Source organism: Mandrillus leucophaeus, unplaced genomic scaffold, assembly GCF_000951045.1.
Source record: "Mandrillus leucophaeus isolate KB7577 unplaced genomic scaffold, Mleu.le_1.0 Scaffold39, whole genome shotgun sequence".
Lineage (NCBI taxonomy): Eukaryota > Metazoa > Chordata > Mammalia > Primates > Cercopithecidae > Mandrillus > Mandrillus leucophaeus.
Genome location: NW_012104142.1, coordinates 5,148,866 through 5,163,229, shown reverse-complemented (window position 1 = coordinate 5,163,229; position 14,364 = coordinate 5,148,866). Strand labels below are relative to the sequence as shown.

The 14,364-nt window shown below is 37.9% G+C and overlaps 1 protein-coding gene across 3 annotated transcripts in view; it reads left to right on the top strand.

Annotated features, from left to right (window-relative positions):
• The window catches only part of PPP3CB (protein phosphatase 3, catalytic subunit, beta isozyme), a 59,782-nt gene that overhangs the window by 19,634 nt on the left and 25,784 nt on the right, over nt 1-14,364 (top strand). For all 3 annotated transcript variants that reach the window (XM_011991135.1, XM_011991136.1, XM_011991134.1), the window contains exons 4-9: nt 1,355-1,466; nt 5,104-5,249; nt 5,507-5,646; nt 5,752-5,829; nt 5,935-6,029; nt 9,341-9,466. In XM_011991135.1, coding sequence (XP_011846525.1) covers nt 1,355-1,466; nt 5,104-5,249; nt 5,507-5,646; nt 5,752-5,829; nt 5,935-6,029; nt 9,341-9,466 — 697 coding nt within the window. The remainder of the gene's footprint in view (nt 1-1,354; nt 1,467-5,103; nt 5,250-5,506; nt 5,647-5,751; nt 5,830-5,934; nt 6,030-9,340; nt 9,467-14,364) is intronic.

Genomic DNA, 14,364 nt, shown 5'->3' with positions numbered 1-14,364 from the left:
GCCTGCCTCGGCCTCCCAAAGTGCTGGGATTACAGGCGTGAGCCACCGTGCCTGGATGTAGCTGATTCTTTTAATACCTTTTGTTGTTATAAAAGGAAAATAACAAAGACTCAAAACAAGCAATGAGAACAGATTATTTCCCTGATTTTATTACTTTTTTCCCTTTTGAATAAAATGAAGGTGTGAATAGTTACACGTTTAAATATACCTTAATTTATTAACAATAAAGTTTGGTTGGGTGTGGTGGCTCACATCTGTAATCCCAGCACAGGTTGGCCAAGTCAGGCAGATTGCTTGAACCTAAGAGTTCGAGACCAGCTGGGGAAGCATGGTGAAACCCTGGCTCCACAAAAAAATACAGAAACTTAGCTGGGCCTTGTGGCATGTGCCTGTAAGTCCCAGCTGCTCAAGCGACTGAGGTAGGAGGATTGCTTGAGCCCAGAAGGTTGAGGTCGCAGTGAGCAGTAATTGTGCCACTCCAACCTGGGTTACAGTGAGACTTTGTCTCTAAAAATAAAAAAGTTTGTTTTTTCTTTTTGCATGTGATTATATACCATGCTTATTTCCATATGAAATAGTTCTTCCTTTTTTAAGCCAATAAATAGTGAGTCTCTTATGTTAAACCTATTTAGAGAACAGCATCTGCTATAATGTTTAATAATATTTTTATGTAAAAAATTACATTTGCATTGAATTAGTTCAGATAATAAGCACTTACCATATGTAAGGCAATATTCATAATCAACTAAACAAACATAAAACATGGACCTTCCCTTCATTAGGTAGCATGGCATAATGCTTAAGATCAGAGGATCAGAATCCTGTCTCCATCACTTAGAAGTTTTGTGGTTTTGGACAAGTTACTTCAGATCTTTGCTTCAGTTTCTGATTTGTAAAATAAAGATGATATTACATACTTCATAGTGTTGTTTAAGGAATAAATTAGGAGAATTAATTATATAGTGCTTCACACATTGTAAGTACTCAGTAAATGTTAGCTGCTGTTATTTTGACATTATTATTTTATTTACTAATAGGCGTCTGTAGACCAATGTGCTAATTGTTTTTATATTGGGCAGTCTGTAAATCAAAAGTAATTAAATAGATTGTTTGACTCATTCATTCAACAAGTATTTATTGCTCTTCTCCTATTTGCTAGCTACTTTTCTAGGAGTAGAGAATCAAAAGTGAGTAAGATGACAAAATCTGTGATTTTGTGGTGCTTATGTTTTAGTAAGGGACAAAGAAAGATAATAGGGGATGGTAAGGTTAATAGAGGAAAAGGAGCAAAGATCAAGCAGCTTCATTAAACAAAAATACAAGATAAATTCACTAGAAAAATTTTCTTTTGCAGTGTGTCTTATATTTATGGGTTCTGAAGATTCTATACCCAAGCACGTTATTTCTTCTGAGAGGCAACCATGAATGCAGACACCTTACTGAATATTTTACCTTTAAGCAGGAATGTGAGTACTGCCAGGAGAAATGTTTTCACTTCCTCAGTATTCTTTTGGACTTATGTGTGTAGTAAGAGTTTTGAGGACTTTACAGTGCAACATGTAAGGACAGATTTCATGTCTACACGTAAAGCTTTGAGGAAAGTTGTCGAGCACTCTTTGGTATTTAATGGTGTTTAATTGAGAAGTTTTTGGTGGGGCATGGTGGTTCACGCCTGTAATCCCAGCACTTTGGGAGGCCCAGGCAGGCAGATTGCCTGAGCTCAGGAGTTGGAGACCAGCCTGGCCAACATGGTGAAACACCGTCTCCACCAAAAGTACAAAAAAAAAAAAAATTAACTGGGTGTGGCAGTGTACTCCTATAGTCCCAGCTACTCAGGAGGCTGAGGTGGGAGGATCACTTGAGCCTGGGAATCAGAGGTTGTAGTGAGCTGAGATCGTCCCACTGCATTCCAAACTGGGCTATAGAGTCAGTCCCTGTCTCAAAAAAAAAATTTTTTTTCATTTCAGAATTTCCTATTATGTTTAACTTTTACAAACATACTTAGTAGTTTAGAGTTTTATATATAAGTTTTAATGTTAAAATTAATTTTTCTAAGCCGGGCATGGTGGCTCACACCTGTAATCCCAGCACTTTGGGAAGCCGAGGCCGGTGGATCACCTGAGGTCAGGAGTTTGAGACCAGCCTGGCCAACACGGCGAAACACCATGTCTACTAAAAATACAAATATTAGCCAGATGTGGTTTTATATGCCTGTAATCCCAGGTACTCAGGAGGCTGAGGCAGGAGAATCATTTGAACCTGGGAGGTGGAGGGTGCAGTGAGCCGAGATTGTGCCATTGTACTTCCAGCCTGGGCAACAAGAGCGAAACTCTGTCTCATATATATATAGAAATATATATATATATATATTTTTCTAACAGGAAAAAATAAAAACCAAAAGAAAAAAATGTTTTTTTGCATTGGAGATTTTTGTCCTTCAATCTTGAGGCATTCCTGTGAGGGATCCTAACAAATTGTTTATCCTGTTATCATTGCAGATCATTTCAATCATGCTTTTAATGATTGAAATTCTTTTTTTTTTTTTTTTTTTGAGACGGAGTCTCGCTCTGTCACCCAGGCTGGAGTGCAGTGGCCGGATCTCGGCTCACTGCAAGCTCCGCCTCCCGGGTTAACGCCATTCTCCTGCCTCAGCCTCCCGAGTAGCTGGGACTACAGGCGCCCGCCACCTCGCCCGGCTAGTTTTTTGTATTTTTTAGTAGAGATGGGGTTTCACCGTGTTAGCCAGGATGGTCTCGATCTCCTGACCTCGTGATCCACCCGTCTCAGCCTCCCAAAGTGCTGGGATTACAGGCTTGAGCCACCACGCCCGGCCTGAAATTCTTTAAAAAAAAATTTTTTTTTTTTTTGTATCATAGTTTTAAGACTAGTCAGGTACAGTGGTTGGTGAAATTCTTAACCTACAATGTTTATCCCTTTTCTCTCTCAAATTATTACCGCAATGGTAATCTAATACCTGTAAGTAACCATGTTACAGAACAAGGTTAGGCCTTTTTCACACATCAAACCTTTGTGCTTTTTAATTATTTTAATTATTTTTATTTTTTTTTGAGACAATCTCGCTCTGTCACCCTGGCTGGAGTGCAGTGGTGCGATCTCGGCTCACAGCAACCTCCTCCTCCCGGGTTCAAGTGTTCTCCTCCCTCAGCTTCCCGAGTAACTGGAATTACAGGCACGCGCCACCACGCCCTGCTAATTGTGTTTTTAGCAGAGGCGGGGTTTCACCATGTTGGCCAGGCTGGTCTCTAACTCCTGACCTCAAGTGATCCGCCTGCGTCGTCCTTCCAAAGTCCTGGGATTACAGGTGTGAGCCATTGTGCCTGGCCTGACTTTGTGCTTTTTAAATTAATATTCATGACTGTATTAAGTAGAGTTAAATTCTAAAAACAGAAATAATTTCAACGTTTTGAGACTCAAAACATGATCCATTAAAGATCATATTAAGTAGAGACTTGCAGTAAAAGGAGAAAAATACAGTGATGGGTAGTGGCAGAAGTGGCATACTCTTACAACGTCAAGGATCAGGCAGTTAACCTAAATGAGTAAGATAAGTCCTGGAAAGTGCATGCTTGACCTAAAAGCAGTCAAATTAGAATTTTTATTAAACCACAGTGCTAGAAAACAGGTTCGTTAGCACACTACCAGTTTAGAACCTCTGGTACTGGATATATATATAGTTTTTAAAAATATTTGAATATTATAGTATTAAAACAGGAAGTAGGAACTAAGTTCTTTTTCTTTGCTTAGATAAATAACAAATCACCTACCAAAATCTCATCAAAACCAAAATACTCAGGAATTTAAAGTTATAAAGGAGCAAAGGAAAGTGCATGACATCTCTCTAAAAGTAAATGATAGTTTGATTTGGTAGAGTTTTGTCTTTCTTGTGTTTCTATATTGGCTTCGTGCTTCACTGCCCATTTTTAAGTATTCATTGTAGACAAGAGGAACCCCTCAGCTTTTCTGACATACGAGTATGCTGTTACTTTTATTTTTCAGAAAAATTGGATGAACTTTGAATTTTGTTGTGATGATGTAGTCGTCTTGCCTGTAATAACAATAGTCATTGACTCTTAGAGTAAAATAAAGCAAGTATTAAAATGATTTTAACCTCAACTGTACTCATTTTGCCTTATTTGGCTGATAAAGGTGAAGGGTTGAGCTGTTTTTAAGAGATTTCTTTTTTTTTTTTTTGAGATGGAGTCTCACTCTGTCACCCAGGCTGGAGTGCAAGTGGCGTGATCTCGGCTCACTGCCACCTCCACCTCCTGGGTTCAGGTGATTCTCGTGCCTCAGCCATTGAGTCTCTGGGATTACAGGCACACACCACCATGCCTGGCTAATTTTTGTATATTTTTAGTAGAGATGGTGTTCTGCCATGTTGGCCAGGCTGGTCTCGAACTCCTGGCCTCAAGTGATCTGCCCGCTTTGGCCTGTCTAAATTTGCTGGGATTACAGGTGTGAGCCACTGTGCCTTGCCTGTTTTTAGAGATTTGACTTACTTATTTTTAATAATACTTGATGACATTTTTGCTGAATAATCCAAAATAATTTTAAAGAGCAAATATTTTGCTTCATAAGACATATCATCCAGAATAATTTTAGAGAGAGCAAATATTTTGTCTTTATAAGACTGATAACATTGCGTATTTTTGTTGATTCTTATAGGAGAAGATGCTTTCCTTAAAAAATATTGTGTGCAGTAAAATTTATTCTCTGTGGTATTTACTTCTGTGACTTTTGACACTACATAGAGTTGCCCACTACCACTATCATGATACAGAAAAGTTTTATCATGCCATAAATTCTCTCTTGCTACCTTTTTATAGTCACCCCTTCACTCACTCTGAAACCCTGGCCACCACTTTGCTGTTTACTGTCTCTATAGTTTTCTTGCAATCTGTCTGTCTGTCTGTCTGTCTATCTGGGCTATTACTTTTTACAATGGAAACTGTAACTATCTCAATTTCAGTATAAATAGCTAAAAGATATAAAGGAGGGGAGAGAACAAGAAATAAAAATCTAATATATATGTTTTTAAAATGGTCAACCAGTAATGTAATTTTCAATTTTTTGTTTTCCTAGGTAAAATTAAGTATTCGGAAAGAGTCTATGAAGCTTGTATGGAAGCTTTTGATAGTTTGCCTCTTGCTGCACTTTTAAACCAACAGTTTCTTTGTGTTCATGGTGGACTTTCACCAGAAATACACACACTGGATGATATTAGGAGAGTAAGTATATATTTTACTTTCAAGATTGATTTCTATTTATAGTACATTGTTGAGTAGAGTAGAAGTTTCACACTTCTTTTCACTGCCAAGATTAGGTAATGGTAAAAATTAATATACTGATATCTTGAGGAAATAGCTTCTGTTTATTCACAATAATATACTATGAGCTGTATTCAAAGTTAGTATATTTTCCTATGCACATTTTGTCCTTACTTTGTGATGAGTTACTTCTGTTCTTTCTTTTCTTTCTTTCACAGTTAGATAGATTCAAAGAGCCACCTGCATTTGGACCAATGTGTGACTTGTTATGGTCCGATCCTTCTGAAGATTTTGGAAATGAAAAATCACAGGAACATTTTAGTCACAATACAGTTCGAGGATGTTCTTATTTTTATAAGTAAGGAAAAATATCCAAGATTAATCACATTTTAGTTGTTAACAAAGCATATGCTTCATGCAAAAAAACCATTATTTTACTTAATTTACTCTTTTTCCCCCACAGCTATCCAGCAGTGTGTGAATTTTTGCAAAACAATAATTTGTTATCGATTATTAGAGCTCATGAAGCTCAAGATGCAGGGTAAGAATTCTGTTTCCCTGACCCAAATTAACACCTAAAATATAAATCAAACTTAGTAACCATGATTGATGCTTTACGATGCATATTAAGCTATTTGTTTTGCAGCTATAGAATGTACAGAAAAAGTCAAACTACAGGGTTCCCTTCATTAATAACAATTTTTTCGGCACCTAATTACTTAGATGTCTACAATAATAAAGGTAAGATGTTGTTGATAAAAAAAATTGTTAAACAACTTAGTATTTTAATAGACTTTTAATATAATAAAAAAGGGGTGTTGTTTGAAACTGTTAGTATCCACATTCTTTATAAATAACTGTAAGATATAAGGGAGGGGAGAGAACAATAAATAAAAATCCAAAATGTGAAACTAAGTAATACGTAACCCCATCCCACAACTTGTCTCGAAAAAACCGTTTTGTAAAATGTGCTCTGAGTTAAGTGCATCAAGCAAAACCAAACATGATTTTCTCAAACTCCCCTTTCTTAAATCTTTTCCCTTATTGAGGATGTTTTCTTGTTTGTATAAAGCTGCTGCTGCTTTGATGATTTTATTTGCACTATCTGCTTGTTTAGTTTATCTTGTTTCTTGTTTTATGTTCACTGATCTAGGTTCTCTTTCCCTTTCTTATTTCCTTCTTTTACCTCCACAGTCTTATCACTGCCCCATGAAGCTTTGTATTTGAGCTTTTTTAAAAAAATTAATCCAGCTTCATCTCATTTGAGGGATACATTCTTCTCTTTCTTTTTACTGCTTTTTTCCTTTGTCTTCTGTTCCAGTGATTTTCATTTTCCCACCTTCCCGGAAAATTTGACCTGTCTATAGTAATTGGATTTCATTTTATTTTGAATACAATTTATTAACAGAAAGTGCCAAAGGGTCTTAATCTAGTTAAGTGTGTGCCAAGGACATTGAAGATGAGATTGGGTATGTTTATGTAGTTTACATCTTTGGAAGATGAAATTAAGAGGCCAGCTTCTCTTCTGTCTTGACATGTCTGGAATTCAGTTGACTATGCCATGGCTTCAGGATCAGACTGGAGTGGATGTGCCAAGAGGAAAGAACAGAAGGTTAAAGACTTTAAAAAGGACATTTAGAGAGAGAATGAGGTCATTGCTAAATAAGAGTCATGGTGTAAGTTCAAAAGAGGAACAGAGGAAGAGTTTTTTTGGATGATGAGAGGTGATGGTTAAAAGATTAAAACATTTGCCTGAGACCAAACAGTAGCATGCTGGATAAATTTGGTACAGAATATGCTACAAGAACTTATACTATAGATGTCTTATGAAATATGACTGCATTTTTTTTTTTTTTTTTTTTTTTGAGACGGAGTCTTGCTCTGTGCCCCAGGCTGGAGTGCAGTAGCGCGATCTCGGCTCACTGCAAGCTCCGTCCCCCCGGGTTCACGCCATTCTCCTGCCTCAGCCTCCCGAGTAGCTGGGACTACAGGCGCCCGCCACCTTGCCCGGCTAATTTTCTTGTATTTTTAGTAGAGACGGGGTTTCACCGTGTTAGCCAGGATGGTCTCGATCTCCTGACCTTGTGATCCGCCCGTCTCGGCCTCCCGAAGTGCTGGGATTACGGGCTTGAGCCACCGCGTCCGGCCATATGACTTCATTTTTTAAAAGAAACATCTAAGTTTTGATTCCATTCTCTCTTTCTCTTTTGAGACAGGGTCTCGCTCTGTTGCCCAGGTGGAATGCAGTAGTGCAGTCTCGGCTGACTACTACATCTGCGTCCTGGGTTCAAGTGGTTCTCTTGCTTCAGCCCTCCCTAATAGCTGGGATTATAGGCACCTGCCACCTTGCCCAGCTAATTTTTGTATTTTTATAGAATGAGGTTTCACCATGTTCACCAAGCTTGTCTTGAACTTCTGAGTTCAAGTGATCTGCCTGCTTCGGTCTCCCAAAGTGCTGGGATTATAGGCCTGAGCCAGTGCACTCCTGCCCTGATTCCATTCTCAAAAACAGAACCAAGTGTTAAATTTAACTTTCTATCGGTGCTCTAATTCCTCAGCTGTGATTTCCCCTTGTTAGTATTAAGGGAGCTAGTGTTCAGTGTCCAGTTGAGTACTGCCTTACTGATTGTCCTTTGTTTGTTTGACTCAGGAAGTTAAGGGATGGATTTTTTTTTTAGTACTTATAAAAGAAACTCAAACCATTGACTGTCTTGTCAAAAATCAAATGTCTCTTTGCAGTTCTGAGTCTGTACATAAATAGTGTTAATGGTTTGAGTGTTTACATTGTATGGGTATGTTTGTAATTTTTCATTCTATCCATAAGGCAATTTTCTAGATTTTTCTCTTTTCTCCCTTACAAAAGATCTGAAAGCTTGGTATCAGCTCATAATTTTTGAGGCTAATTTAAAATGCTTTATTTTCCCACTTTGAACTGATCGTCAAAACATATAATTTAAAATACTTTTATTTCAGATGGAAATTTCATATGGGAAACAAACATAATACTTATTAAGTTAGTAAACAGTAACGTGTAGCAGGATTACTTTTGATTCTTTATTAGCCAAAATCACAAATCTTGGAATTTAACATCTGCATTCCAGTGCTTTTCATTAAAGTGAAAAAGTAACCATAAAATATTATCTATAAGACATTATACTTTTGTGTATTTTCATGTGAAATGCATTGTCTGATCTTAAACCTCTGTGGTAAGGCAGTGTAGACATATTATTCCTGTTTTATAAATGAGAAACACATTAGTTGAATAATTTACCAAGCCTTGCACAGCTAATATGCGCTATAGTTTGGATGAGAATCCAGCCCTTCTAACCCAGTGTTCTATCAGTAATATAACCAGTAATTGAAATCTATGTAGGTCATTTAAGATTTTAATTATATCAACATATTGAAACATTAAATACCTGCATTTGAGATGAATATGTTATCTTTGGATTATTTGGTTATAATATTCTCTTTTGGTGTTTTAGTGGGATTTTTTTTCTAAACAAAGTAAAATATTTATTTTTAGTAGTTTTGCCTGATTTTCCATATTAAATGAAACAAATACATTCATACATTTATAAGTAAAATGTTCCAAATGGATGGGATTTTTTTGCTTGCTTTATTACCATTCAGCTATACTTTTCAGGTTGCCTGAAGCTAGAAAGATCTTAAATTCTCAATTTGTATGAACTTTAAAAACCTAGAAAATTGCTCATTGCCATTATCTGTTTCTTCTAAAAACTGAGTTTTCACAATTTTGGATTTAGTAAAAGTGCATGTTCATCATTGGATTATAAAGTAAAACAAACATTCTGGAAAGAATCTGGAAATTTCATTAGTAATATGAAGACCTGACTATAGTTAGAGTTCTACATGACAGTGTTAAAAACAAAACGTGTGTTATTATTAAAAATTCGTTCCTTCCTCCCTCTACCAGCCCTGATTCCACTCACCCCGATCTCCCTTCCTCTTAATATTTTTCTGCTTTTATGTATTTTATATTTTTAAGGCTAATTACAAATAGTTACATCTATGTTCAACTTATCTTGCAGCTGCTGTATTAAAGTATGAAAATAATGTGATGAATATTCGACAGTTTAACTGTTCTCCACATCCTTACTGGTTGCCCAATTTTATGGATGTCTTCACATGGTCTTTACCGTTTGTTGGAGAAAAAGGTATAATTTTTATTTTTTTTAAATTGTTTTATTACTGTTACATTTACTCCAGTTTACTATCATAGGCACATACTTGCTGAAGGAAACTGAAGTCTAGTTTCACTGTGGTTACAGCTCTACTTGTGTCAGTGGGTGTGGACATGAGAGTCTCAAAGATATTTTAGTTAGCTGTTTACAGCCCCCATGTGAGGCTGTCTGGGGGACTGGGAGAAGACTTATAAATAGCCCAATGTCTTCAGCTGTTGGGTTTTCTTTCTTTTTTTTTTTTTCTTTAGCTTAAATCTTTTATGAAGGGGTGGAGAAATTGCTTTGAAATGGGTCCTTCTGCATATCTTAACACCATTTTGGGACATTCCACTGAAATTCATGGGAAAATCTAGTAGCCTTCATTTTAGCAATATTAGTCATTTTAATAGCAGTTCTGTACTTTAAGAGAAATCATAAAGAGAAATTCAGATTGTAACCCAATATTCCTTCTCTTATATAAAAAATGTATATAAAATTTTAGTAGCGATGCCTTTCTGATAATTTAGAGGAACACTTGTTAGTACATAATAGGCTTTTTGAGAGAAAATAAATGCTATTTAAGAAATTATGTTTCTGTGTTTCATTTGTAGTTCTATAGAATTCTTAGGATTTTGTTACCTATCATGTTCTTCTTTTCTATTTTAAGTTAATTTTTTATAAGAAAATGCCTCAGTTTCCATATGTGGAAAATGACAGTATGAGAGTACAGACATGATTATAAAACATTTTGTTCAGTATCCCCCTCTATTTTTTCTCACCTCTTCCATATTACAAAATGTTCCTTTCTGTATGAGATATGCCACTTCTGCCAAGGCAATTTGTAGTTCTGAAATTCAGAATTAATACTTAAACTGTGTATGTTAAACAGGTTTTCTACAGATTGCCTTTGGTGTTCTTCATTTACTAAGTAGGTCCAGTGTTAATATGGAGATAGAATTACCCTTTAGCATTTGAGAAGGGGGCCAGTTAAGGGCTTAGGTGCAAGGGATGCATTACACTTACAACCTTCTATCTTTGGTGTATGAGAAATAGTTCAGTCATAGCATCATCAGACTAAAGGGAATTAAATAATTCATCCTGCTCACTCTCCTGCCTTCAGGCTAGACTGGAGCTCAACTATTTTAATGTAATATGGGAAGGATGGAGGGGCCAGGAAGATAAGGTAGGAGGAAAATGCACATTTCATAGATTCTAATTTGATTCTCTGATGGTCCCACATAAGGAAATATTTCATTATATCTAATCTAAATGTTTATGCTATGAGTATTTAAACAAGGAAAGAAATAGAGATAACAGGTTTTTCTCAACTAATGCACCTATCAAAAACCAGGGCATCATAGGGTTTTAGAGCTCATAAGTGGATTTAACAATCATTTAGCCCAACTCCTTTTGAGAGATGAGATAATTTAAGATGAATTCTGTGGATCCCTTATAAGTGAATATGGAGAACAGTAGGCTTTTATCAGTGTTCCTACATTTGAGGTCTGCTACTAAGTGATCTTTAGTTTTTCTGTTGCCACTCTAAATCATCTTTTATAAACAAAGAGATATTCAAACTTTTTGACCATTTTTGTTGTTTTTCTTTAGATCTTCTCTAAATTATTCACATCTCTCTAAAAGTGTAAAGCTCAGATTTTAACATTACGTGCAAATAGAATTCTAGCCAGTGTTGAGCACAGTAAGAAAATCTTCTCGAACTCTTTGCATATTTTGCTATTTTAATACTTGAAGGCTGTTTAGATAGCCTGACTACTTCTTGATTCTAATGAACATTTTCTTTTGGTGTGAAAAGCAGCAAGTGACATTTGTTTTACTTCCAAGAAGCCAGTTGGACTCTGGGTCTAGTTCCTGAGAAGCAATTAACCTAAGCCAGAGGCTTCCTGAGAGGCTGATTTAATCCCAAAATTAGGTGAAAGCAGTGTTTCTCTACCCTTTTGGGGGCTAAGAACTCCCACTATTTTTTTTATAGAGACAGAGTCTCACTCTGTCACCCAGACTAGCATGCAGTGGTGCCATCATAGCCCATAGCAGCCTTGAACTCCTGGGCTTAATGTAATCCTCCTGCCTTGGCCTTTTAAAGCACTGAGATTATAGGTGTGAGCCACTGCACCTAGCCAAGAACCCCTTTTCTGTTTCACTAAAAATATTCCTACATTGGCCTATAGTCCCAGCTGCTAGGGAGTCTAAGGCAGGAGGATAACTTGAGCCCAGGAGTTTGAGAATACAGTGTACAATAATCACACATCTGAATAGCCACTGCACCCCAGCCTAGACAATATAGCAAAACCCAGTCTCTGAAGAAGTAAAATAACTTACATTGGGAAATTCTCAACATACACCAAGGTAGAGTGAATAATATGAATATCCTATGTACCAATTATTCATCTTCAACAATTATCCAATCATAGCCAATCTTGTATCATTTATGTCCCCATCCAGTACTCCCCACCTCATACGTCAATTATTTTAAAACAAATCTCAACTCTTTTCTATCTATAAATACTTTAGAATATATTTCTAAAAAATAAAGACTCACATTTTAAAAGTATGCATAAAAACATTTATTAATTTTTTTTTTTTTTTTTTTTTTGAGGCGGAGTCTCGCTGTGTCGCCCAGGCTGGAGTGCAGTGGCGCCATCTCAGCTCACTGCAAACTCCGCCTCCCGGGTTCACGCCGTTCTCCTGCCTCAGCCTCCCGAGTAGCTGGGACCACAGGTGGCTGCCACCGCGCCTGGCTAGTTTATCGTATTTTTAGTAGAGACAGGGTTTCACTGTGTTAGCCAGGATGGTCTCGATCTCCTGACCTCGTGATCCACCCACCTCGGCCTCCCAAAGTGCTGGGATTACAGGCTTGAGCCACTGCGCCCAGCCAATTTTTTTTTTTTGAGACACAGTTTCATTCAGTTGCCCAGGCTAAAATGCAGTCTCATTGTGTTGCCCAGGCACAATCTCAGCTCACTGCAACGTCCATCTCCAGGGTTTAAATGATTCTCATGCCTCAGCCTCCTGAGTAGTTGGGATTATAGGCATGCTGTACCACACCTGGCTAATTTTTTTATATTTAGTAGAGACAGGGTTTCACTATGTTGGCCAGGCTGGTCTCAAACTCCTGGCCTCAAGAGCTCTGTTTGCCTCAACCTCCTAAAGTGCTGGGATTACAGGTGTGAGCCACCGCCAAAAGCATTAATTTCTTAATATAGAACCCCTTTGAGAATCTGATAAAAATTATGGACTTTTGCTTCAGAAAAATTCACGCATAAATGTGTGTACTCACAACATTTTCAGGATGGTCATAGTTCTGAAATGAATTTGCAGTCTTCACACTTACTGACCCTCCTTTCGAACCTCTGTTCTAGAGGATCTAATGTTATATGATCTTCCATAGAAGGTCATACATGGAAGATTTGTTTATTTACTAGATTTTTTTTAAGTGTTTTATTCAAGGTACCAAGGAAATACAGATACAAGTAAGATGGGTCTTTGCAGGTTAATATGGGATCTGTGATATATAAATAATGATAATAAGATGTAATATGGTAAGTGCTCCAAGACAAGCCTAGTTTTATAGGAATTGAGATGGGCTGGGCGTGGTGACTCGGGGGCGGGGCACGGTGGCTCATGCCTGTAATCCCAGCACTTTGGGAGGCTGAGGTGGGTGGTTCACGAGGTTAGGAGTTCAAGACCAGCCTGGCCAAGATGGTGAAACCCTGTCTCTACTAAAAATGCAAAAATTAGCTGGGTGTGATGGCGGGCGGCTGTCATCCCAGCTACTTGGGAGGCTGAGGCAGAGAATTGCTTGAACCTGGGAGGCGGAGGTTGCAGTGAGCTAATATTGTGCCACTGCACTCCAGACTGGGCAACAGACCGAGACTCTGTCTCAAAAAAAGAGGAGAGGCCGGGCGCGGTGGCTCACACCTGTAATCCCAGCACTTTGAGAGGCCGAGGCAGGTGCATCATGAGGTCAGGAGATGGAGACCATCCTGGTTACACAGTGAAACCCCGTCTCGACTAAAAATACAAAAAATTAGCTGGGCGTGGTGGCAGGTGCCTGTAGTCCCAGCTACTTGGGAGGCTGAGGCAGGAGAATGGCCTGAACCTGGGAGGTGGAGGTTGCAGTGAGCCAAGATCATGTCACTGCACTCCAACCTGGGCAACAGAGCAAGACTCTGTCTCAAAAAAAAAAAAAAAAAAAAAAGAGAAAGGAGGTTATTTCTGTCAGAGGGATTAAAGTAGCTTTTGAACAGAGGCTTGAAGAATGGTGGAATGGTGCTGGTTTTTTATGAGCAACAGAATTCTAGATAAGAGAACTTCCCGAGCCTGAGTCTGAAAGCAAGAAATCATAGGTCTCTTTGAGGGTTTAATTTGATGAGTGAGTAGGATGTATGAAGGACAGTAGTGGAAAAGGAATTAAAGGTTAGGGCTAGATCATGATGATACTGATCACCACACAGAGAAGTTGGAACTTTGATAAATGGTGGGCAAGCCACTGAGATGGAATTTGACTGTAGTCGTCATTTAGAAAAATTACTGTGGTGAAGTGGACTGGAAGGAAGACTTGAGGTTGGGAGTCCTGTTACACCAGAAGTCAGGTAGAGACATAATGAAGGCCTGGTAGCATTAGGAACGGAGAGTGGGGAGAACCGAAAGAATGGTGGAAGTAGAATCAGTGAGACTTAACAAGATTACATATTTAAGGCTAGGGAATGGTTGAAGATGACTTGGATATTTTGAGTCTGGTGAAGATAGTACCATTAACACACTCTGATGAGAAAACTCTTGTTACAACAACCCTTTACTCAGGTTATTGCTATTCATCTAGATGTGTATAAGAGACAGGTATAGAGTGCTGCTGGAGGTTTTTACGGACTTAT